General features: G+C 42.2%; 1 protein-coding gene across 3 annotated transcripts in view; it reads right to left on the bottom strand.

Annotated features, from left to right (window-relative positions):
* Positions 1-5,534: 5,534 nt before the first annotated feature.
* Bin2 (bridging integrator 2) overlaps positions 5,535-24,365 on the bottom strand; it is a 36,724-nt gene continuing 17,893 nt past the window's right edge. Inside the window, exons 3-14 of one of the 3 annotated variants that reach the window (XM_087200150.1) lie at positions 23,074-23,763; positions 22,876-22,930; positions 22,493-22,587; positions 21,834-21,929; positions 20,092-20,199; positions 19,603-19,688; positions 18,116-18,191; positions 16,716-16,798; positions 10,460-11,135; positions 8,803-8,880; positions 6,831-6,878; positions 5,535-6,041 (exon numbers count right to left, since the gene is read on the bottom strand). In XM_087200150.1, coding sequence (XP_087056276.1) covers positions 6,012-6,041; positions 6,831-6,878; positions 8,803-8,880; positions 10,460-11,135; positions 16,716-16,798; positions 18,116-18,191; positions 19,603-19,688; positions 20,092-20,199; positions 21,834-21,929; positions 22,493-22,585 — 1,374 coding nt within the window. In that variant the 5' untranslated portion in view covers positions 22,586-22,587; positions 22,876-22,930; positions 23,074-23,763 and the 3' untranslated portion in view covers positions 5,535-6,011. The remainder of the gene's footprint in view (positions 6,042-6,830; positions 6,879-8,802; positions 8,881-10,459; positions 11,136-16,715; positions 16,799-18,115; positions 18,192-19,602; positions 19,689-20,091; positions 20,200-21,833; positions 21,930-22,492; positions 22,588-22,875; positions 22,931-23,073; positions 23,764-24,365) is intronic. The other 2 variants (XM_087200149.1, XM_087200148.1) reach the window with 2 other exon arrangements.

Consider the following 24,365-nt stretch of genomic DNA (forward strand, 5'->3'; position numbering starts at 1 on the left):
GGTGGTGGTTTGAGTGTCGTGGACTTTGGATTCAAACAGTCTGGCGCCACCGCTTGCTAACTTGCTGACTTTGGGCAGATGACTTAACACCTTTAACTTCTATTTCCTCATCCCTAAAATGGGGGACTAAAAGTGACCATACCAATAAAGCCATTTCATAACCACTGTTCGAGCACACAGTAAGCACTGCAATTTAAATATTAATCAGAGCCATACTTCACCCCTTGACTCACTTCTTCGTGGCAGGAAATTCTCCCAAATTAGTGGAATTCAGTGACTAAGAGGACGTAGTAGTATATAACAAGCAATTGTTTCTGCTTTGAAAATTTGACAAATTACTTTTTTGGGGGAAGGGGAGCCTGGGGACTGAACCCAAGGCTTTCCCACTGAGCTACATCTCCAACCCTTTATTTTGTGACCGGGTCTTACTAAATTGCTTAGGCTGGGGTTGAACTTTCCATCCTCCTGTCCCAGCCTCCCAAGGTGCTGTGATTACAGGCACCACCACTCCTAGCTGGCCAAATTGTTCCATTTCTCTTTCCTAGGGCAATCCCTGTCTCCTACTGGAGCATTACTGTGGGGTATGGAATGAGTTAATAGAAAGCATTAGAACCTTACCGGGCTCATAGTAAGTGCTCAATAAACGTTAGCTATTGTAACCTTGGCTGTCCGGAGTAGGACCTTTTGTGATCATTCTGTTTTCCATCTCAATGGCATACTGTTTTGTGCTTCTTACTCCAGTTCTGTAGGCTGGGGAATTGATGTTTATACAGATTGTTAAAAAGACAGATATCAAGGCCGGGGATTTAGCTCAGTGGTTCCAGTGCCTGCCTCAAAAGTGCAAGGTCCTGAGTTCGATCCCCAGTACCAAAAACAAAAAAAAAGACAGGTATCAGTTTGTGTATGATATCAGGGGAATAAAGACTGAAAGAGTCTCAGAAGAGAGAGGGATGAAGTGAGGGGGGTAAACCCCATAAGTAAAACAAGAATAATTGCTTTCATTTCTAAAGTGTCGATAAAAACCAGAGGAGAAAAAGTTAATGAAATTCACTTTATATTTTTTTAAAGGCAAAGCACTATTAGTGAGAAAGTAGTTCATGTGTTGGGAAACTGCCAGTTCAACCCAGAAAGGCAAAGAAAGTGACACACAGGCAAAATGTTAATAAGAGAAAGGTCAGTTTAACCAGTCCTGGATAAGAGACTATCAGAGAGAAAAGGAAATTCAAATCCTAATGGGCTAACTTCCAAAGGAAGACAAACTGACCAGATGACCATGAATTGCAGGAAAGGCTGGGATCCTTCTCCTATCTCCTGTCCATCTCCTTCTCGGCATATTCTGTGCTGAAGATTGTTAGAGCCACCAACTTAGAGCTATCTCCAGACATTTGGAAGTTATCCCGTAATCTCAGCACTTGGGAGGCTGAGGCAGAAGGATCACAGCCAGTTTGTGGCCCGCCTGGGTTACATAGTGATTTCAAAGCCAGCCTGAACTACAAAGCCAAACCCTGCCTCAAAAAACAAAACAAAAATTTGCTGAGGTGGTGCATGCCTGTAATCCCAGCACTCTAGGCTAAGTAAGGAGGATTCCAAGTTCAAGTACAGCCTGTGTAGGCAAAAAAAAAAAAAAAAAAAAAAAAAAAAATTTGTAATATATGATTTTTTTCCCTGTAGGCACATAACTCATTTTTTTTTTTTTGGTACCAGGGATCGAACTCCGGACCTTGTGCTTTCGAGGCAGGTGTCGGAACCACTGAGCTAAATCCCCAGGCCACATAACTCATTTTAAATGTGAAAACGTGCAACAAAATAGGGATCCAGTATACATACACTGAACATCCAGTTTGACATGGAGAACTGCATAAGCAGTATATGTATTATGCTGTCTGGTGTAGCCCATTTCTCCTGGACATGCCATCTGTGGAGTTCTCTGTCTTGCCCATCTGTCAGAATGCTAGAGGGTAGGGACTGGATGAGGCACTTGTAATTCCTACTATAGAACGGTGCATAGGAATAAGTGATAACCGGAGCCCCGTGTTAGTCCTTCAGTGTTCTCCAAGGATTAAGCGCTGAGCCCCAGAAACTAGAGCAGCCATCCTTTTGTCAGCAGACCTCCAGGGACCTCAAGGCAGGAGACAAGACGTATTCAGCTCTAATTTTATTAGCTTTCAACCTCATCTTTTGCTGCTGCCAGGATGGCAGTCTTCTAAGCCCCAGGCTTTCCCCTAGACAATTATACCATTTTGTGAATCAGGGTAAATAGTTTGCCCTCCCCTACCAGAGTGTAAGTCCCTACTTAAAAACTGTAGGTCTCCAGCATACTCCCCAAAGAATCTCTTTCCTGGGGCAGTGGGAGTCAGGAAAGCCCTGGACACAAAAGGCTTGAACTGGATTTTGCCCTGTGTGGGGCTTACCATGCAGATCATGGCGGGCCATACAGGCCTGTGAGAGGCCTGTATTCCTGGCATCTTCCATACCCTTCCAGTAGCCCCAGGGCATCATTCCCAGCAGAGATTCTGAGTGTTAAGAGAGGAGTGTAAACCCTCCTTCTCTAGGGGACATGCAACCTCCTCCCCAGTAGGCTATACAAAGTATATCCTTTGAATAGTTACTGTTCCCCCCACACCCCAGTGCTAAGGATTAAAACCAGGGTTTCACACATGCTGGACAAGCACTCTACCACTACACCTACAGTCCTTTTAAAACATTTTTGAGACAGGGTCTTGCTAAGTTGTCCAGGCTGGTCTCAAACTTACAATCCTCCTGCCTCAGCCCCCCAAATAGCTGGATGTCATTGTGTCAACTTGATTGGCTTGAGAGCTGCCTAGGAGATTAGTAAAACACACTTTGGGTTGTGTATTGGTGGGTCATGGAGGTGTGACCTGGAGTACTTTATGTGGTCCCTGGCCCCTTCCTCTCTGGACTGTTCCTCTGATCTGCTTCCTGGCTACCATGAACTAAGCATCTTTGTTCTACCATGCCCCTCTGCCATGGAGGCAGAAACCATGGACTGAATCTTCTGAAACCATGAACTTAACTAAACCTTTCTTCTTTTAGGGAGACAGGGAAAGCTGTAATACACTGGGTTTGCCAGCACACCCAGCTGAATGGTCACTTTTTCTAAAGAAGAGTAATAGGATTAGATTTTTAAAAAATGACTCCTAGGGTTATTGGTCCAGGTAAGCATGCTGAGATGTTGATGGAGATTCTCCCTGGATTCACCATCATGAGTACAAGCTTGCTCATCTGGCAGAATGGCTGTTGCGTACACCCACAAGCTTGCTAACAGGGGCAAGGGAAAAAAGAATTCCCCATTATCCCTGTCAGTGGATCTGCTTGAGAGACAGGCACATCTCTGGGATTAAGGAAGAATTTTGATTGATGAAAAAAAATAATTCAGTTATGATCATCTACACTTATTAGATGGTTATGCAATGTATTATGTAGCATATGTGTTATGTAATGCTTAACAAAAATAAAATGGAAAAATGATCCCCAAATATAAACATGTATTTCCATCTCCCTAACAGACACATCTACTGGAAAATCCTATAGGTGTCTCAAACTCCTTGTATCTAGTGTTTGTAGGGTACACCCAGTGTTTGTTTTTATAACTTAACCATAATTGATGCATAATAACCACATATAAAGTACATAATTTGATAAGCTTTGACACTTGTACCTACCTGTTAAACTATCACCCTAATAAAAAGAACATTTCCTGCAGGGTGTAGTGGTGCACACTTGTAATCCCAGCACTCTGAGAAGCTGAGGCAGGAAGATTACAAATTGGAGCACAGGTTGGGCAACTCAGTGACTTAGTAAGAAGTAAAGGGGGTGGGGACCTGGGTAAGTAAGCAGTCTAGGCAAAGGCCCCAGGTTCGATTTCAAGTAACTCAAACAAAACAAACAAACAAAAAACATTTTTATCATCCCTAAAAGTTGCCTTGTGCTTTTCATAATCTACCATCTTCATCACCACTTACCAACATATTATGTTGTACCCAGCACCCTCATCCTGTAAGAGTGCCACTCACATTTCCTCATTTTCCTAGCCATGGGATGGGTACATCACGAAAAGCAGGGCTGTCAGATTCTTTCTCTAGGGAATCTGGATCTGGAGAGGACATAGTGGCAGGAGGCAGCTGAAGCTGAAGGCTGCTAATAACAGCTACCTGAAGCAGCACTTTTCCATTACATCCCCAGGCTGGTTCTTGACCTTCCTGCAGCTCTGTTGTTCTGTCAGTTCTCAGCTACCTACTATCCCATGTATCCTTTATTGGTTTGCTTTTTATTTATTTTTTGAGACAGGGTCCTGCTGTGTAGTCCAGGCTGGCCTTCAACTCATGGTGATCCTCCTGCCTCAGCCCCGAGTGCGGGGATTACAGGTGTGCAGCACCACACGCCAAGCTGTTTTTTGTGTTTTTTTGTATTGAGGATTGAACTCAGGACCCTGTGCTGGCAAGACAGGTGGTGGAACCACTGAGCTAAATCCCCGGCCTGCACTCCGGGCTTTTATTCCTTAATTTTTTTCAGTCTGTTGCCTGCAACAAAAGGGCCCACACAAATGCACTTCTTCCATAGTTACTGTTTCAGGAAATGACATCACCAGATTCTACCCTCAAGCCTAATCTAGAATAATACCTTAAACCCTCAGTGTTCATCATGCTTTACCTTCTAACCCATCATTAAATCCTGCCCATTCTGCTCTCTGCTCAGTATTCTCACTACCTCCTTAAAGATCTTACCTTCTAGCTGGGCATGATGGCTCATGCTTTTAACCAGCTACTCAGATCCTCAGCTGAGGCAGGAGGATCACAAGCTCAAGGCCAGCCTAAGCAATATAGTAGGACCCTGTTTAAAAAAAAAAAGGGCCAGGGATGTGACTCAGAGGGACAGTCTCTGGCTCCTGGGTTCAATCCCTAGTACTGAAAAACAAAACAAAACCTTAGTTTCTTCTCAGATTGTTTCTTTAGTACCTAGTACTGGTACTCAGTGCTTGACACAAAGTAGGTGCTTGGTACACTACTACTGAATAATTGAGTGGATGGTAACATCATCACCTCTAAATACAGGAAAGATGGAAGGGCATTTGCAACTGTTAGCTATCAACGTGACAGACTTCGGTATTATCTTTCAATATTTTCACTGAAAGCAAATAGTAGGATTCAAGTCCAGGATTTTTAACTTCAAATTTCATTCCATTTCCACTATAATATTATACTTTGTGTCTTTTCTCTTCACTTGGAGTTTCATATCTTCCATCTATCCTGCTCAGATCCCTTACTCAAAGCAATTAGACTGTAAGTAACACTGCTCTAAAATATAATCCCTTTCTCACAGAATTTACTTATCCAGTAACATATCTGGATTGAGGAAAGACACAATAAAAGAATTACAACCAAGAGGTAGGGTGAGCCAGGCATGAGGGATATGACTAAAGCTTTCTGACCCTGGGGCAAAATCAATAACCTTACCTAAGTGGAAAACAGTGTGCTGAGCTGAAGCAACACCCTGTGTCAAAACAAGGATCCACATACAGTCCAAACCATACTTTATTTAACAGTCTGAAAATATATTCTTTTGGCTTTAAGTCTTGCAAAGTGAGTGGGGTAAGTCAAAAGCATGTTTGTTCACTGTCTTCTGAGTAGGTGTGGTTTTGTGTCCCTCTGTGGACAAGTGTATGTGTCTATAGATACTTTTGTTTTTTATGTTATTATGGCCCATTTTATTATATAAAGTCTGATTCTTCTGATAATGCTAAAACCAGGATTAAAATATTCCCTGAGTCTCACAGTTTCCTCTCTAAGCCTGTCTCCTTCCCTCCCTCCCTCCCTTCCTCCCATAAGGCTGCTCCTCAGCTTCCATTAATGCCAAGTCTTTCAAGATTACCAGCACTCGTACCCCCTTAGAAGCCAGAAGTGAATGCTGGTTTTATTCCTCTGGACCTATCCCCTCTGGTTGGGAAGCTTCTCTGGGGAGATGTGTATAGGGGAGGTCCTGGCAGTTTCTCTTCAGAGTCGTGCATTTTCATTTGCGGATACCTGGAAAGTTAACAGGATTGCATTAGATACTGACCTGCCTTTCCACCAACCACTTGAGAGTAAAAGCTCAACTTCCTTCTCTTCAATTGTATTTCATGTAATGCCACTGGCTTCTACTAAGGGAGGCAAATATGAAGCAGGGTGTTGGGATTATTGTAAAGACTTGTACCAGATACTGTTCATTAATTTTATTTGCCTCTCTTCATGAAGATTCACAGGAGAAACTTCTTTCTCCTCTTAGTAGCAATAGCTGTTGTTCTCCTAAAGCACAGGCACTGTGAATTGGGTGAACTGATCAGGTGTTTTCTTTTTCCTGGATGTTGGAAAAGTCTAGAACCAATTTTTGGCCGATCCCTAGTCAGTTTACTTTATAGAATGCATTTTTTGTATTTGCCTAATTCCTGCCTCCATTTTATGTCACCATTCTGTCTCATACTTCTGAGTTATTTTGCTACATTTTAAGTATCTGTAAGTATATTAAATATATGATATAAATAATGCTTTTGTATAACAACTCCTTTTAAATATAAGTGCAGATATCATTAAAGAAAAACTTGGGAGGTAGGGTTAGTGTGAGGCCAAGTGTGGGAAGTGGGCAGAAAGACACCCTAAAGTCCCAGTTCATTCTTGGTTCCTCTGGCTCCCGCCACCCGACCTTGCCACAGGGTGTTGTGCACTGCTGGATTCCCCTTGCATTTGGAGCCCACAGGAAGATCATAACTGCACCCTTGTCCACCCAGTGCACAGTCTCACCACCCACACTGTTCCCTGTATTTCCAGTCTCCTTACCCCTTCTTGAGGCTCAGGTGCTGTGATGTCATCAGGATCACTGCGGCTCTACAAAGAGAAGAGATCTGCTATTGATAGGTGGCTCAGCCTCCCCAGCCTCTCCGCTGAGAAGGGTTGTCTGTTCCTTACACTTTTCAAGGGTCATGTACAACACCAAGGGCAAACATACAAGGTAGTTTCCCAAAGCCTAAAGCAACAGGGAAGGCCTTCCTTCATGCTCTTTTACGAATAAAGCAATCAATAGTCAAAGGGTGGCCAGGTATGGTGGCACATGCCTGCGATCCTGCCATTCAAGAGGCTGAGGCAGGAGGACTGCCGTGAGTTCACAGCTAGCTTGGGCTACATAACAGTTCAAGGCCAGCCTGAACCACATAGCTTTTGAGACCTATGCACAGGTTTTGAGACCCTGTCTCAAAAACAAAAAAAACAAAATAAACATACACAAAAAACAAGAAACAAGATTCAAAGGGTAAAATGACTTGCTGGGACAGGGAAACAGGCCTTTAGATTCCAGAGTTGTTTCCATGAACAGACACCACGTGATGTGTGTGACATGCACATATATATAGGAGTGTGAGGTCTTAAAACTACTACCTGCTATTTTTAGACTAACCTTCTCAGGAATGTACCGTGGCTCTCCCACACAAGTGATCCTAACCATGGTAAGTGGTTTAGAGAGGCAAATGGCCTAATGGTTTCTTTGGGAAAAGTTATAGGTCCTGAGATGGGAACCCAAGATGCAGAAATCCCTGTTTAAGAACTAATACGCCAGAGAAAGACCTTAGCACTATCAGGGTTTTAAAAAGAAAATTTATTTTTTTATTGAATTTTTTTTTGTTTTTGGTACTGAGTATTGAACTCAGGACCTCGCACTTACCAGGCAGGTACTGTGCTTATGAGCTACATCCCCGGCCCTTTTTATTGAAATTTAGTTTATGCACTGTATAATTTATCCTTTTAAAATAGAACCAATTACCAACACTGTGGCAGTCACTTGAAATTCCATGATTTAAGGAAAATTTCCTTCTTCTTATTCTGTCCTTCCTTTCTAGACTATGGATGTGCTCAAAGGTATTATTACCTCCTAAAAAGTCACCAAAACCTTCCTTCTCTCTCAAGTGATTCAAATGCTGAGCAAGAACAGGTTTTTCTCCAGTCACATTTTTATTTTCCTATTTTACATGTCCATACTTCTGCTGGAGAGAGTGTGATTTAGGATGCGTCTGCAAGGGAGATGAGCATGTGGTGGAGGACGTGATTTTAAAGGATGTGGACACTGACAGGATAGATGTAAGATGGTTTAACTCCTTAGTTCCACAGGGAAAATGTCTCCTTAGCTGATAATGAAATCAACCCTACCCAACAGGGCAGAAGTAAGGAACATTATTACTCTCAACCCTAAAGAGACAGCCTTAGGGGAAAGGAGGTTGTGTGCTATACTTCTTTCCCAGGGAGGATGGTATTGGCCTGTTCCTCAAAAGGTTAAACAGCATCTTGGTGCTTATAATCTCCCTTTCAATAAAATGACTCCAAGAATGCAAACTTGTTTTATTATTCATCAGAGCCAAACAGAAAGTCACTCTACTGCTGTCTCCATGCTAAATCATACATCACAAAGTCAAACTGAAATTAATTTTGCTTTTCCCTACCATTGAGTTGCTATTTGCAGTGCAGAAAACTGAGAGGCGACACTACTTGCTCAAGATCCTGAATTAGGGGTGGGGATACTGTAGCTAAACAATAAAACCCGTGCAGGGACCTTGGGCTTATTCATTGTCCACAGGTCCCAGGCATCTCACAATCAGCCTAGCTGCCTCTGACTAGAAACCAGCCAACAGGGCTGGAGATTTAGCTCAGTGGTTCCACCAACTGCCTCGAAACCAGCCAAGGGCAAGTTTTTGCTGGGGCCTTTAGTACCACATGTGAGTCAAGACTGAGGTGATAACAATGTTGATGACTTAGATTTTAATACCTCAGGAGAGTCAGCTGAGATAAGCTTACTGGTCTCTTCATCTCCCATCCTCTTCCAATCTCCAGGCTCTGAAAAACCCTGCAAATCAAAGTGAAAAATGTAGGAGAAAGTCCTACACCTTTGTATCCCTGGGTGCTACCCTCAAATACTCTGTCTCTGTTGCTCCTTTCAGGTAGTACAGGGCTCCCAAGGTAGCCTGGGCACCATACACCTGGGCAAAGGTAGTGGTAGCAGAGTGGTAAGACATAAGAGGCACCAGGCACCCTCTCCCAGACATCCAGATGGCTCACGTCTGGCCTTCTTTCTTACTTAGGTCTCACCTTCTCTGACAGCTCTGTTTAAAACGGCAACTCAGCCCCCACTTAATTTTTGTTTGCATCTCTTATCACTAGATGGTAATGATTTATTCTAGTCTGTCTTCTCCCACTACAGTATAAGCTCTAGGAAGGCAGGGAATTCTGTGTTTTGTTCACTGTTATAACTCATCTCCTAGAAATGTGCTGGGGACATAGCAGGGGCTCTTAAGTGATTGTATACTGAATGAATGAATCCTGGTGCCATCTGGTCAGACTTCCCACTATACTTCTCTCTACCATGCACCTGACCAGATAGCATGGAAGGAGAACTTAACATCAAGGAAGGAGAACTGCTTTTTGCATCCTATTTTATTTATTTTTATTTTTATTTTTTGGTACCAGGGATCAAACTCAGGTCCTTCCGATTGCCAGGCAGGCGGCAGAACCACTGAGCTAAATCCCTGGCCCTTTTGCATCCTATTTTTAAAAACTTTTTATTTTTATTTTTTTGTGGTGCTGAGAATCCATTCAAGGGCCTTGTGCATGCACGGCAGGCCTCTACCACTGACCTGCCCCAGTTTCCTATTTTGTTTTTTATCAGTCACTTGTGCCTGTTCTCCTTATATATATTGTTTCTTAATATTTTTCCACCTCCTTTTTATACAGAGGTAATTGTTCAAAGTGCCTCTTGATACAAACTGTATCTTTTTAACTTTATACATAGGGCTTCAGAGTCTCAAGTCAGAACTCTCTTCTGAAGGACAGCCTTTCCATGTAACCTGAGCAGAACATGACCTGATTTCCAGGGCCTTCACTGAACTAGGTACTCTTTAGTGGGTCACAGTCTCTCAAGTTTTTCTCTTCTATAGTCTCATCTTTCAAAACTGTCACTTTTGCTTTAAATTCTTCTGTGAGTACCTGCTTCTAGGTCCCTCTCATTAAAGAAGCTGACGAGAAATTTGCTGCCATTTTTCTCGGGGTCTATTTGCCATAGTCACAGATATAATAAACTGAAAGTTCTCTCCCCTACTCCTACTAAAAACAGTAAAGCTCTCGATGCCTGCTGTAGGTTGTGTATATTGGGAACTTCAGAACTTAGAGCAAAAGAAATGAGTAAGAATCTGCTCATGATAATATTACAGATAAACACTTTACAGAAGTCAGTCACCCTAAGATTAGATCACTAAATTAATTGCTATGAAGATATAAATAATCTTTAGAACCCAAAAAAAGCATTCAAGAATATCCTTGAAACTAATATAATGACATCTTATCACCTATGGGGCAATTTGACTGCAGTAAAGATAACTCTGCTTGGCGATTGTAAAAGGGAATAAAGACCCAACCAGATCCACTCTAACCTGAGAAGTACACAAGTCGGGGAAAGTGTAAAGTTCTTCTGGGTTCTGTTCAGGGTTGTTCTCCTTTTCTCTGGCCTCAGGAGACCTCAGTGGCTTCTCTGGTGGTTCTGGATTAGGAGAGGCCTCTAATGAGGCCCCAGGACTTGGAGTCCCGGTCTCCAAGTGGCCCCTAGGGCTTGGCGGGGCTTTGGGAGGAGGAGGCCTATTAGGGGGCGCTGAGGTCCTCTGGATAGAGGCTGTCTTTGGTGGTTCAGATCCTTCACTTGAGGCGCGGGTTCGAAGGGTTATTTCTGGGAGAGAGGAAGACTGCTCTGAAGGGCTCGGAGCTCTGTCTGGTGATGGAGCTAGGGAGCAAGGGAGAACTTCCTCCTGGGACTTGTCCCGCTCAGCGGTGGGAGAGGGCTGGGACTGGCTTGGCCCATTGCAGGCCAGCAGAGGGTCTTCCTCCTCAGAGGAACTTGCTTCAGACCCTTCCTCTTCCACTCCCTCATCTTTCAAGGACTCCTCTTGAATCTCAGAATGATCTTCTCCTGGGACTGTATCAGGCGGCAGCTCTTCCTCAGTTGCTTCACGCTCACTCATCAAAGAAAGTGCAGAGGGACTGGTAGGTGAATTAACAGGGCTGGAGATGGCAGATGTTCGAACTGGGGGAGAGATGACTAAAGAGCGCCTGCTGCTGTTGAAAAAGGAAAGGCATTCAGAGTCAGAAAGACACAAACTGGAAGCAACCTACATTTCCAAAAATAATTATCATAGCTGATCATAGTGGAGCACATCTGTAATCCCAGCACTCTGGGAGGTTGAGGCAGGAGGACTGCAAGTTCGAGAATAGGCTGAGGAACTCAGTGACTTAGTTTAGTGAGATCCTATCTCAAAAGTAAAAAAAAAAAAATTAAAAGGGACTGGGATGTAGTTCAGTGTGAAGGCCCTGTGTTTAATCCCCAGTATCATAAAAAGCAAACAAAACAAAAATAATTATCATTCACATACATAGTAATAAAACAGAATAAAGCAAATTAAAATGATGTTAGAAGGTTTGTGAAATTGGTAATTGTATTATAAAGTGATATAAAGTTTTTAATCTATATGATTCTCAAGTATATAAAAGTATGTAAAGAAAAGACTAGAATGATACAGCAAAATATTAGTAAGTATTTCTTCTGGGTGCTATACAGCTGATGTACACAGATTTTATATCTGTACATTCATCTACTGTTATGGATTGTATCTAGATGCCCCCTCAAAGCCTCATGTGGTCACAGGCAGAGCTTTTCAGAGGTGGCTGGATCTAGAATGTGTGATGCTGGGATCAAGGGTTTGTGATTACTAAATTAGTCCACTGAATGGTTTGGCAGAGTTCTGAGTATGGATAATGGGAAGGCCCTCCCTGGGGGTGAGTGCTATTTACCCTAAGGGTGTGTAGCCTGGACAGAGTATAAGGGACAGAAAGAGGGCCGGGTCGTTCGCTTGCTGCTTCGCTAGTTTGCTGCTTGCTGCTTTCTGCCTGCCATGAACTCTTTCTCCTCTGTGATGCCCCTCTGCCATACCACCCTGCTTTGGAGCCAGCCAACCATGAACTGAAACCTCTACAAACTGTGAACTACAATAAATCTTTCCTTCTTTAACTTTGGGCATTGGGTATTTTGTCTCAGCAATGAGAAAAAGTAACTAAGACACCTACTTACTTTAATCCCAACATCAGTACTCCTGGTGCTTATGCAGTCATTTGTGGACATGCGCCAACGATGAAAAATGGTTCATCTCAAATGCACTTTCTCAGCGGAGGCCAAATAAGACAATGCTCTGCCTTTTTGTTTCAGCTCTCATATTGTAAACAAGTGCCCTTTCATCATGTTTTTTGCATTCTGGTGCTCTTTTTTATTGGTGACTTTGCTATTTAACATGGGCCCCAAGCTAAAGTGACATGTCTAATACAGAAAATATATTTGACAAAACTTCATTTAGGGATGAGTTATAATGCTGTTGATTTTAAGTTCCACATGAATGATGGAGCAACATTATTAATTAAAGGCTTTAAACAAAGATTCACATCAAACAAGGTTATGTATTGTTTAGTGGATGAAAATGTTGTAACTTGTAGGAACCTAACCCTGTGTTTTCCCAATAAGCAATGGTTAAGTATTCTGTGTTTATGGCAACTTCATAGAACAAAACTGCCATGAATAATAAGAATTGACAGTAACATTTATCCAGTATGTACTACAGGGGTGCACTTCTATAGCCAATATAGCTTGACTCCTACTCCACCTCCTCTTATGTGCCTCTTATGTACTGTCTACCAACTGATTAAGCAACCCACAAATATGTACTTGACAAGTTCCAACTATGTGCTGAGTCCTGGCCATGGGGCAGGGGGAGGAAGTGAGACACTTAGTCCTCACCTTGTGGGCATTTCTGATGTGGGATAAGCTATGTGACCTAAAGTTCTTTCTAGCACTAGAATTCTAGGAGTCAGTTAAGTTTAGAAGGCTCTGGACATAAGGCAAAAAACAAAAAACAAAAACAAAAAAACACCCCAATTTCTTCACAAGGTTCTGGGATATCTCAGTATAAATAAGAGTAAATTTGGGGAGAATAGACAGTTACAGAAGCGAGCCTTTTAATAGTGGATAGAGGAGAAATGGAGCTTTTGGAGCAAAGGAAATTTGTCTAGGAAGTTGTAAGATCTAAAATGTCCCCCAGAAGTCATTTGTTCAGACATGGGGCCTTCAGAAGATGACTCAACCATGAGGATTATAACTTAATAAGTGGATTAATCCATTGATGAGATCATAATTTAATGGCATTATTGAGAGGCAATGGTAACTTAGGAGGTGAGGCCTAGTTGAAGGGAGGGGTCATGGGGCATGACCTTAGAGACTATCTGCTCCCCAGCCCTTTCCTTTCTGGCTCTTTCTCTTTCTTTCTGCTTCCTGGATGCAGTGAGATGAGCAGCTGTCCTCCACCAAGCCCTTCTACCATTATGTGTCTGGCTTGGAACAAGCCAGCCATGGAATGAAACCTCTGAAACCAAAGCCAAAATGAGCATTTCCTCTTTTGTTTGTGTTAGGTATTTTATCACAGTGATGGAAAGCTGACTAATACAGAAGTCTACATTGGCCCTTTTGTAATTTTTTAAAATACCCTGTAACTAATTGCTAAGTGAGTAGTATAAACAACAAATGTGAGCCCTATTTTGCCTTTAAGTCCCAAGCTCAGTTTCACCATCTCCTTAAAGTCTTCCCTAACCACCTGCACATTGGTAATTACTTGTCTCTCTCTAGAATTCACACTGGTATCATTAAGCATTTAGTATGTGCAAGCCTATATTCCTCATTCCTGGTCTTCTTAGACACATTTTCTATACTTCCAATTTTTGGGGTTTTTTGTGGGGGCACAGTACTGGGGATTGAACCCAGGGCCTTCACTCTGAAGCTAGGCCTTTTAAATTTTTTTTTTTTTATTTTGAGATAGAGTCTAAGTTGCCCAGGCTAAATTCAAACTTGAAATCCTCCTGCCTCAACCTCTTAGAATGCTGGGATCATGCCACTAATGGCTCTTTGAACTTCTTATAAATCACATTAGGGAAAGGACAGGTCTCCTATGTCTCTGGATCCCTAATACCTGGCATAAAAGTTCATGTACAGAATGAGCTTAATAAAACTTCCTAAACAAAGGCTTCAGAATTGGCAAGAGTCTCAGAGTCTGAGAGATCAATGAATTGCTTACACTTTCCAGTAGGAAGAATGTATGAAGACAAAAGATGTCACATACACACATGCGCGCGTGAAAAAGCAAGCCATAACAAGTTGAGAAAAGATATCTACCATGCATAAAATTAAAGGATTAGCATCTGGAACATACCTACAAAAATTCATATAAATTAAATTTTCAAAAAGGGTTAACAACCCAAATGAAAAGTATTTTGTATTTACGAAAGTCACAAAATAGGAACCTTATACAGCCAATACATGACAAGACACCCAAGGTAACTGGCAGTTGTGAAGATATGACTTAAAACTGCCAGTAACTCCATTTCATACCCACGGGCTTAAAAGAATTAAGTCGGACAATTTCATATGCAGGAAGAATGTTGAGCCATGGGGCTTATATTCACTGTTCATGGTTTGTACAATGTAACCATCACTTTGGAGAGCAATTTGGAGTTAGCTAGCAAGGCTGAAGGAGCTCTGGTGACAGACTCTATGACCCAAGAATTCTACTGTGTATAGACCTTAAAGAAACTCTTTTTTTTTTTGTGGTACTGGGGATCGAACTCAAGACCTTGCACTTGCCAGGCAGGCACAGTGCCACCGAGCCACAATCCCCAGTCCAGAAACTCTTGATAATATTCACGAGGAGAAATGTACATGTTTATTGCAACATTAGTGTAATAGCAAAAAACTGGAAAGTAACTCAAATGGTGACCAGCAAGAAGATAAAGAAGTCAGGAACTTGACATCCAGTAGCATCAATAACAGTTATGGAGCAGGGCGTGGTGGTGCACGCCTGTGATACCAGCACTCAGGAGGCTGAGGCAGGAGGATTGCTTTGAGTTCAAGGCTAGCCTGGGCTACATAGCAAGACCCTGTCTCAAAAAATCAAAAACCAAACAAACAAAAAAACAAAACCAGTAATGGAAAGAGCAAAGCTAGCAACAAGGATAAATTCCCCCAAACAATACTAAGAAAACAAAAGAAGATGCACTATAGTCCCAGTATTATAGACAGTTCAGTTAGGCACAAATATTATAGACAGTCAGAGAGAGATGGGCCCTCAAAGGAGTCAATGTAGAAGATGAGAACACATTACAACTGTGGCTGAAGGCGCATCTATTGAGGGCCAGGCCTCAAGAGAAAGATAGAATGACTGGGCCTGCATGCCTCCCCAAGGGATAAGCAATAAATAATTGGGATCACTTGTTCCAATAAAGTCTAGATAGACATCAGACACCCCACTGGGTGACCAGGACCTCCTGACTCATCTCTTCCTAAAAAGGTCCTTGTTCTTTCCATGTATACTTGCTATGTGACCTGCTTCCCCATGGGATCACTATTTCCTAAGTGGCTATACTTGTAATCTTATTGGTTGATCATAGTTTTGACCCAATTATACCCACCTCGTGATTTTGCTCTATAAAACTTCCTCTGTGAAGTGGGGTCTGCAGCAACCCACTCCTGGTTCTAAGGAGCTATCTCTCTCAATAAAGTATTCCTACTCTTAACCTCTATTGCTCTTTAGAATTCATTCTTAGATTTTGGGGAACACGAACTCAGCATATCTAGCAGGTTGGAGTTACATTCATTCTCCTTATATCACCAGCACTCAGGAAGCTGAGGTAGGAGGATCCCTTGAGCCCAGGAGTTCAAGACCAGTCTGGACAACATAGAGAGCCCCGGATCAAAAAGACAAAATAAAATTATAGAAGAATATGAATACATGCATATAAGTCCATCTGAATAAAGATTAAAAACAACGCAAAACAATGTTTTATGTGTGAATATATGTGTGAAATGTAAGTAAAAGACATACATGGAAATAACATGAAATTTATTATAGTGGCTAAGTTTGGTGGGGGCAGGAACAGAAAGTGAGTGGGAAAAGGACACTGGAAGTGCCAACAATTTTTATAATAGTTGATTTAAGTTGTGTAGGTCCAGGCATGGTGGTGCATGCCTGTAATCTGAGTACTTGGAAGGCTGAAGCAAGGGGATCATGAGTTCAAGGCCAGCCTTGGTTACACAGCAAATAAACTTGTCTCAAATAAACCAAACCAAAGTTTGGTAGTAGGTTTATGGCCATTTGTTGTACTATTTTTTATGCCATTCTTTTTTTTTTTTTTTTTTGGTACTGGGGATCGAACTTGGGTCCTTGCACTTGCAAGGCAGGTGGTGGAACCACTTAGCTAAATCCCTGGGCCTGCCATTCATTTTATCTGAAATACTTAATGAAAAGAAAAATATATAGGGGCATAGTGCAAACAACATCTTGGCCATAAACATTAAAAAAAAGGCCAGGATTTTTTTTTGAGACAGGGTCTCCCTGTGTAGTTCAGGTTGACCTCGAACTCACTATGTAGCCCAAGCTGACCTCAAACACATGATGATCCTCTTGCCTCGGCCTCCCAAGTGCTGGGATCACAGGTGTGTACCACCACACTGGGTTTAAGGCCAGGATTTTGGATTGGAGATAGGAACGTTGAATACGTTCACACACAGGACAAATGAAGCAGAAAAGAGTCTCAGAAGTTGCTCACCTTGGCATTCCCTTCACCACAAAGACTTTGTTGGAATGCTGCTTCTCCAGTTTACTCATCACTTCGTAGAGACTATGGTTCAGCTAGGGTCAAAAAGAAAGAAACAAACCAAGGAGGCTAGCCAAATGGGAACCCAAGATGGTCCTCTCCTTAAGACAGCTTCCCAAAATAAAAATGGCTCACTCTTCCATTCTGATCTGTGATTCCTGCTCATCTCTCATGGACTACCACCCAGTATTCTGTCCCACTACCCCTTCTTCCACTACTCTTCTTTCTTGGTGTCCTAAGATCTACGTCTTCCATTAGACTGGCAGCTCTCTCAAGCTGGGTCCATAACTGCTTAGTTTGATGCTCTAGGTCTTCTTAGGTGATCCAGGGAATGAAAACTCATCTTACTGTTAACTAGGCAAATAATAACTTAGCAAAAGAAACTGTAGAGGGAAGAACATGTGTGGCTGTGTGTGAATACCATAATAGCAAAGAATCTTGGCATCCCAGAGTAGAAAAGACCTTAGAGGATCATGTTACATGGCCTGTCACTGACAGGAGAGGTCCTATCCCTGACCAACCACCTGCCAAACTAACTCATGCTTAAATACTGTCTTCTCCACTCCTCAATGAAAACAGAGATTTTACAATTTGATTCCCCATTTTAATTGTTCCTTCCATGGGACTAGCCTCTTTGTTCATTCTGAAGCTTGAGTTTGGATGCTCTTAGTTGTTAAGGGAGATGGAAAGGGCCCTCTGATAAGAATATATATATTTTAATACATCAGAGTCCACCAAAAAATGTATACATCAGGAAAATGAAAACTTATATAAATATTTTAATACTAAATTTATTGACAACACCATGAGATTAATATAGGTGACCCTTAGCCTCTACAATTACAAGAGGTGCTCAAAGCAGTGGACATTAGCTTCCAGACATTTATTAGTATGATGAACTACTCACATGTATATACATTTTTTTTGTTGGTGTCTCTCCCCATATAATATAATATAAATATGTTTGAGTAAGGTTCAACTCAATCAATTAAGTGCTATTATCTCATAATGAGATGAAAGTAAAAATCTGTGGTGCAGCCAGGGGTTTGGCTCAATGGTTCCGCCGCCTGCCTTGCAAGCGCAGGGTCCTAAGTTCGATACCCAGTACCAAAAACAAAACGAAACAACCCCCCCAAAAAAACCCCAACGGGCTGGAGATTTAGCTCAGTGGTTTTGCCGCCTGCTGCACAAGTGCAAGGACCTGAGTTCAATCTCCAGTACCAAAAAGAAAAAAAAAGAAAAAAATCTGTGGTGCCAATATGGAGGTACAAAGAAATTATTTAAATCAGGGTAACTTTTATATTCACTGAAAAAACCCACTGAAGAGTCTCCATTAGCCATTTGCTTCTCACCTTGCTCATCTCCCTGTAGAAGACATCCCTCAAGTTGGAAATATTTTGGAAGACGGTCACGTAACAGCCAATACGACTATTAGGAAATAAAACAAGAAACACACTCAGGTAAGGGATAGTAAAGGAGGTCTTTATGTGAAATACAAGGTAGGAACTAGTCATCACTAGACCCCCAGATCCTAGACTTGGATGTTCTTAGTTCTGGATTTGTCAGAGCTGGTCCAGGCACACACCTGATTCTTAGGAACACAAAGGCCAGGGGAGGCAATACCAGGACAGACCGACACCAACCGTTAACTGATCTCTGGTTTATGAAGTTACATGATTCAAGCTCTTAAGGTATTTCTAGACAAGCCCCTCACCCTTTTAATGTGGTACTGGAGATTTAATCCAGGGCCTTGTGCATGCTAGGCAAGTACTTCACCACTGAGCTATAACCCCAGCCCTCTTGAGGTATTAAAGTAGGCATGAAATGCTTTGAAAAAAATCTTTTAATCTTTTATATTTATATATAAATATAAGGCCATATAATTATAATTATTATAAGAAGTAGTTATTCTCAGAGCCGGGCATGGTGACACACACCTGTAATCCCAGCACTTGGGAGGCTGAGGCAGGAGGATTGCTGTGAGTTCAAGGCCAGCCTGGATTACAGTGAGACCTTGTCTCAAAAAAATTGAAAAAAAAAAAAAAAAGCTGGGAAAGTTTATATTTAAAGAAACTGAATTTTAAAAAAAAGAAACTGAGGGGCCGGGGATTTAGCTCAGTGGTTCTGGCACCTGCCTTGCAAGCGCAAGGTCCCGAGTTCGATCCCCCATACCAAAACAAAACAAACAAAAAAAGAAACTGAATTAAGTTTTAATTCTATTTAAATTGGGTCATATAATTAATGTTTCAGAATATATGTAGTCATGAAAAAGGCCATAAAATACATGGGTTACCTTTAAGAAACAATATGCAATACTCTGACTACAACTGCATTAAAACATATCTTATACAATGAAAATAAGATATGAGTGGAGTTTATGCCCAGACTTCCTTCCAGTGTGGACAATTTAAATCTAAAACACTTCACTGTTAAGCAAAGACACAATCAGTAATGCAAATGATAATCCTGTGACTAATCTATGTAAATCTGGGCGTTCATGTGAACCAAGCTTGTTTAAAACAATACACACTTGAGCATGAAATCAGATCCTGACAGTGTTCATGCTGACAGTGTGTCAAGATCTCCTTGCCAAGAAACATCTTCAAACCCAGAAAAGCTGGAAGGACAAGGATGGTTATCTCTGAATTACAGGTGAAGAAAGCAGGCACTAAAGAGATAAAGTGTCTTGCCTAATACACAGCGAGTGAGTGGTAGCGCAGAGGCTACATCCCCTTCCTGGCCCAAGGCTTTTCTCATGAGGTGGCATATTTGGGCTGCCAGGTGGCCTTGGCCTCCACTGGACCAGGAGGGTAGCACTTTCCTGAATCTCAGTTGTTACCTATTATAAAGAACAGGCAGTTCCTCCAGTAGCTCCTGGTTCAGATCTTCAAATACAAGCTGGGCTTTGTTGAACTCTTCCTCTGCCTATGTGGTGCAGGAGACAAGACAACCCCACTTAATCCTGAATCCATGGCTAGAGGCTCCTTCGTCCTCTGCATTTTGTCAGGTTTCTGTGGAGGCTGACTCTCCTCTCCTTCCTTCTCCAGACCCTCCAGCTCCTCCCCATCCTCAAGACTCTGATTACTACACAGCATGAGTGTCAGAAAAAAAACCCCAGCATTTCATTCAGGACACTGGATGCTGAATTTATCATTTCTTTTTTTTTTTTGGTACCAGGGATCTAACTTGGGTCCTTGCGAGGCATGAGGTGGAATCACTGAGCTAAATCCCCGGCCCCTGAATTTGTCATTTCTTACACCCATCTTGGCCCAGCCACCTGGCACCATTCTGGGGCGAGGGAGAGAAGGGAGGTTTTGTTTGTTTTCACCTTGGCAATCTTGGCCTCATCTTTCTTCTTAGCATTCTGTACCGCCTCCAGGTGGTGTCGGGCACTGTCATAGTCCACAAGTTTCCGACCCCGCTTGGCAATTCTTTCCTAATCCAGAGTGATGAGAAAGGGTGTGGATATTAACTTTTCAGTGGCCAGGATGGAGGTAACAATACAAGCAGAGAGGCAAGATTCTGGGGTCCTATGATCAAAGTTTACTTTTTTTTTTTTTGGTACTGGGGATCGAACTTGGGTCCTTGCACTTGCGAGGCAGGTGGCAGAACCACTGAGCTAAATCGCCGGCCCAGTTTACTTTTTAATATGGTTTGGTGCCCCAGGGATCTCCCTTACTGTCTCAGGAGAATGGGGATTCTCAGGCAGAGACAGTAAGGGGCAGTCCTACAGGGGATGTAGAATCATGCATTAAATTTTATTATTTCCTATGAATCCACTATAAATTGGTTCAGCCTCTAGGAGAAACAACCTGGAATACCACTAAATTGAAAGGCGTTTTGGGTCTTCATCCCAAATCTGCCATTCGTCAGCCCTGTGGCATATGGCAAGGCATACAGATTTTTCCCCCACGTATCTCTTTCGGAGCTCCAGGAGCCTCATCTGCTCCCTGTCCCAACAAGCATTACTTTAAAGACCAAATGCTGAATATAAAGTGCTCTAAGGGCCAGGGATTTAGCTCAGCGGCATCACACCTGCCTCGAAAGTACAAGGTACTGAGTTCGATCCCTGGTATGGGGGGGAAAGAAAGTGCTCTAAAAACTAATGTACACTAAGGAGTGACAGAAAATCTACTCAATCCCACCCAAATTAGATTATATCAGGAAGAGGCGAATTCTGTCATTGGTCCACCTCATCTTCTCAATCACAGAATTTGAAAAGATAATTTGAAAAGGATATTTGAAAAGATTAGTGATTATCTTGTCCAACTTCCTATAGGGTACACAAAGCTCCTCTAAAATATCGAAGGTAAGAAGTAGTTTGCCTTCTGCCTAAGCAGAGAACAGCTACCTTACAGTATATTTCATTTTTAAAAATCGATCTCTGTCTCTGTCTCTGTCTCTGTCTGTCTCTGACTGGGGATTGAACCCAGGGAGTATATCCCCAGCTCTTTTATTTTGAGGTCTCACTGAGTTGCCTTGGCTGGCCTTGAACTTGCCATTCTTTTGTCTCAGCCTCCCAAGTAGTAGGATTACAAGTATGTGCTATCACACCTGGCTGAAACTTAATCTTTAATGTTAAGTTTGGAAACTTAAGTTTGCCTCTGTCCAATTTCTTCCTCTTAAGCTAAAATCAGTACTGTGCCAAACAGATGTTTCATAAATTTAGTTGAATAAACAGCTAAATTCTAATTCTGCCTTCTCAAGCAGTTCAGAACAGACTGAGTTCCTTTCATCTAACAAGAGTTGCAAGTATTTGAAGCTTCCTCTTCTTTCTTTCCATCAACTGTTTCTCACATCTGAAAGGGATACCCTGACCCAGATTTTATTCACTGATCCACCGAGCCCAAAGCTAGCTCACTGAAATCTAGGTTTAAACATCACTTTCATGCTACCTCTAACCTTCCATTCTAATCTTCTGTCTAATTCTCGACCTTAATCTTTTTCCTTACCTATGTAACTTCATTCCTAACCATGGACTCTAATGCTCCTTATATCATTTAACCTGAACACGTTTTCTAACTGGTATGGGTCATATACAACCTTGACTCCATTTTGTAAATCAAGTACCTTAATTTCGCTGAACTGAGCTACATAGTTTTCCATGGTCCTCAAAGCCTGGTCAGCCAATTTCTCTTCATAGTCTTCCCAAAGGAGATCATTATTCTGTAGGATGGAGGCAGAGGCTGGTGAGGGCTCCACTTCTCAAGTGCCCACCAGGGAAGTACCCACACTCTCCTGGCAGAAAAACTTTTTTTGTAGTACTATGCTTAGACTATCTTGTTGGATTTTGGGGAAGAGTTGCAGGAAGGAGACAGCCCTGTCCCGAGGAACTGCCCTATGTGAGACTAGGCATACATTAGGGATGAAGAACAGGCACATATGTTCAGAGACCTGGATGCTACAGCTTAGCATGTAGGGAAGCTTGGGAGTAATTAACTGAATAAGGTTGGTATCCAAAAATAACCAATCTTCAGGAAGTAAAACTTTCATAAAGTGTTAAAGAGGGGAAAAGGGTCAAAACCAGGAAAATCTACAGATAAGAGAAAATTTATTTTTATCTTCATGTTGCTGCTTCTTCCCAGCACCCGGTCACTTGAGGCTACACAAATGGACAATGTGAACTAGAATCTTTGTTTCCATATTCTCTTGGATAGAGAAGCTCAGCTGCGGTTGAGATGAGTACGGAAGTATGTGGTGAAGAGTCACAAAGCCCAAACTACTCTTACCCCTACGATGGCCTTCAGCTCCTCATGCCCATCCCACTCGCTGCTGTAGATCTCCTGCAGCGTCTCTGACACTCTCTTTGAACTTTCATGCATCACTGAAAGAGAGAACTCAGTGCTACCATCAAGTTTTCCAAAAGGTAATCTGATGTAATCACATGGGTAACAAATCAGTGGCTTAGAAGGACAAACTGAGAAGGTTACGTTATCAGTGAGGGAAGCTGGATAGGACTGGGATAGGAAATGTCACTCCTCTTAGGCCCAGAGAGTTCCAGGAGCCAAGAGCAAACAAGTGTTAAGTACCTGGGTTGGTTGATTTTTCCACTCCCTGACCTCTTAGCATCTGAATAAATGCCCTCTAGATTCTCCTGTGCTATAATACCCACCTTTGACTGCACTTAGGAAGTTCTTCAAGTCCTTGTACAGCTTGTGGCCTTCCGTCTGAAAGGGAAAAGTAGCTTTAGTGACTAAAGAGATGTATTTTAAAAGATGCCCTAGAGATCAAAGTGGAAAAGTACATCAAATGCATAACTCACTCCTGGTATTTCTTGAAATATTCACAACTGTTAAAAATTAATTTTTACCCTAAAGTTACAGGCCAGCTTCTAAGTGGGACAGTTGCTAGAAGTTTCAGTGCACTGGCACAGCTTCTTTCTTCTGTTTGTTCTCCCTCCCAGTGAACAGGATCTTGTACCCAAGCTCTTCGGATGAAATTTAAGTGTCTTCCATTTGATACACTTTATGTCAGTGATGGAGAGAGAACCTTTCAGAGCTTTCAGTGACACAAACAGCCTGCGGTGCCCCATGTGCCATGGTTTCACCGCCTCTGATCTATGTAGTCCTCTGGCTCACACTCTGCTCTCAGGGTAAACTGCTGGCATCTTCTGCAGATATAAGGCTATTTCCTTCTCTGGAGACTCACACAGACATTCCTCCCCCCACTCCCACCAGCTTTTGCCTTGCTTCACTTTACCCTTCTAGCAGTCACCTGCTTATCCTTCTCCCATGTGCCTAGTCACTGATTCTCCTTTTGTTCAACTCCAATGTCTTCTGCTATAGTTCTACTATCTATCCCTGATTCTATCTTTCCTCTTACGTCTGAATTCTCGTACTTTTTTTTTTTACCAGAATACCCAAATGCAGAATAGGATTCCTCTTTCTGAAAAACAGGGAAGTTGGGCACGGTGCACTGTAGTCCCAGGCATTCAGGACTCTGAAACAGGAAGATCAGTTGAGCCCAGAAGTTTGAGGCCAGTATTGGTAACGTAATGAGCCTGTCTCAAAAAAAAAAGAAAGAAAGAAAAAGAAAACAAGTGGCAGAAGGAGAGGAAGGTATCACTTAAGAGTTAAGAGTTTTGGGGGGGGATTTAGCTCAGTGGTTCTGCTTTGTGCCTTGCAAGTGCAAGGTCCCGAGTTCAATCTCCGGTACCAAAAAAAAGAGAGTTAGAGTTTCAAATCTCCACCTGATGATGAAATGCTTTTACTATAACTCTGACGTTTATTGGTTTAGCTTTTTTTTTTGGTATCAGGGATTGGGGATCAAACTCAGGACCTTGTGCTTGCGAGGCAGGCGACAGAACCACTGAGCTAAATCCCCGGCCCAGCTGATTTAGGTTTTGCTTCTTAAATACTTCCAGGAACAGAAACTAGTAACCTCTTGCCTGAGAGGCGGTTGCTTCATTTGTTCACTTCTTTTGAGAGGGGGGTCTTGCTATGTAGCTCACAATCCTCCTTCCCCAGTCTCCTGAGTACTAGGATTACAAGTATGCATCACAATGCCCAGCTACAACTTCATTTTTAAATAGCTCTATTAAAACTTTTGCCCATCAGTCTTAGGTTGGTCTTCTGTACCCACAGAGTAGATCTAATTTTTCCT

This window comes from Heterocephalus glaber, unplaced genomic scaffold (assembly GCF_053883595.1).
Source record: "Heterocephalus glaber isolate CG9 unplaced genomic scaffold, H.glaber_assembly_v1.0 deba00001733, whole genome shotgun sequence".
Lineage (NCBI taxonomy): Eukaryota > Metazoa > Chordata > Mammalia > Rodentia > Bathyergidae > Heterocephalus > Heterocephalus glaber.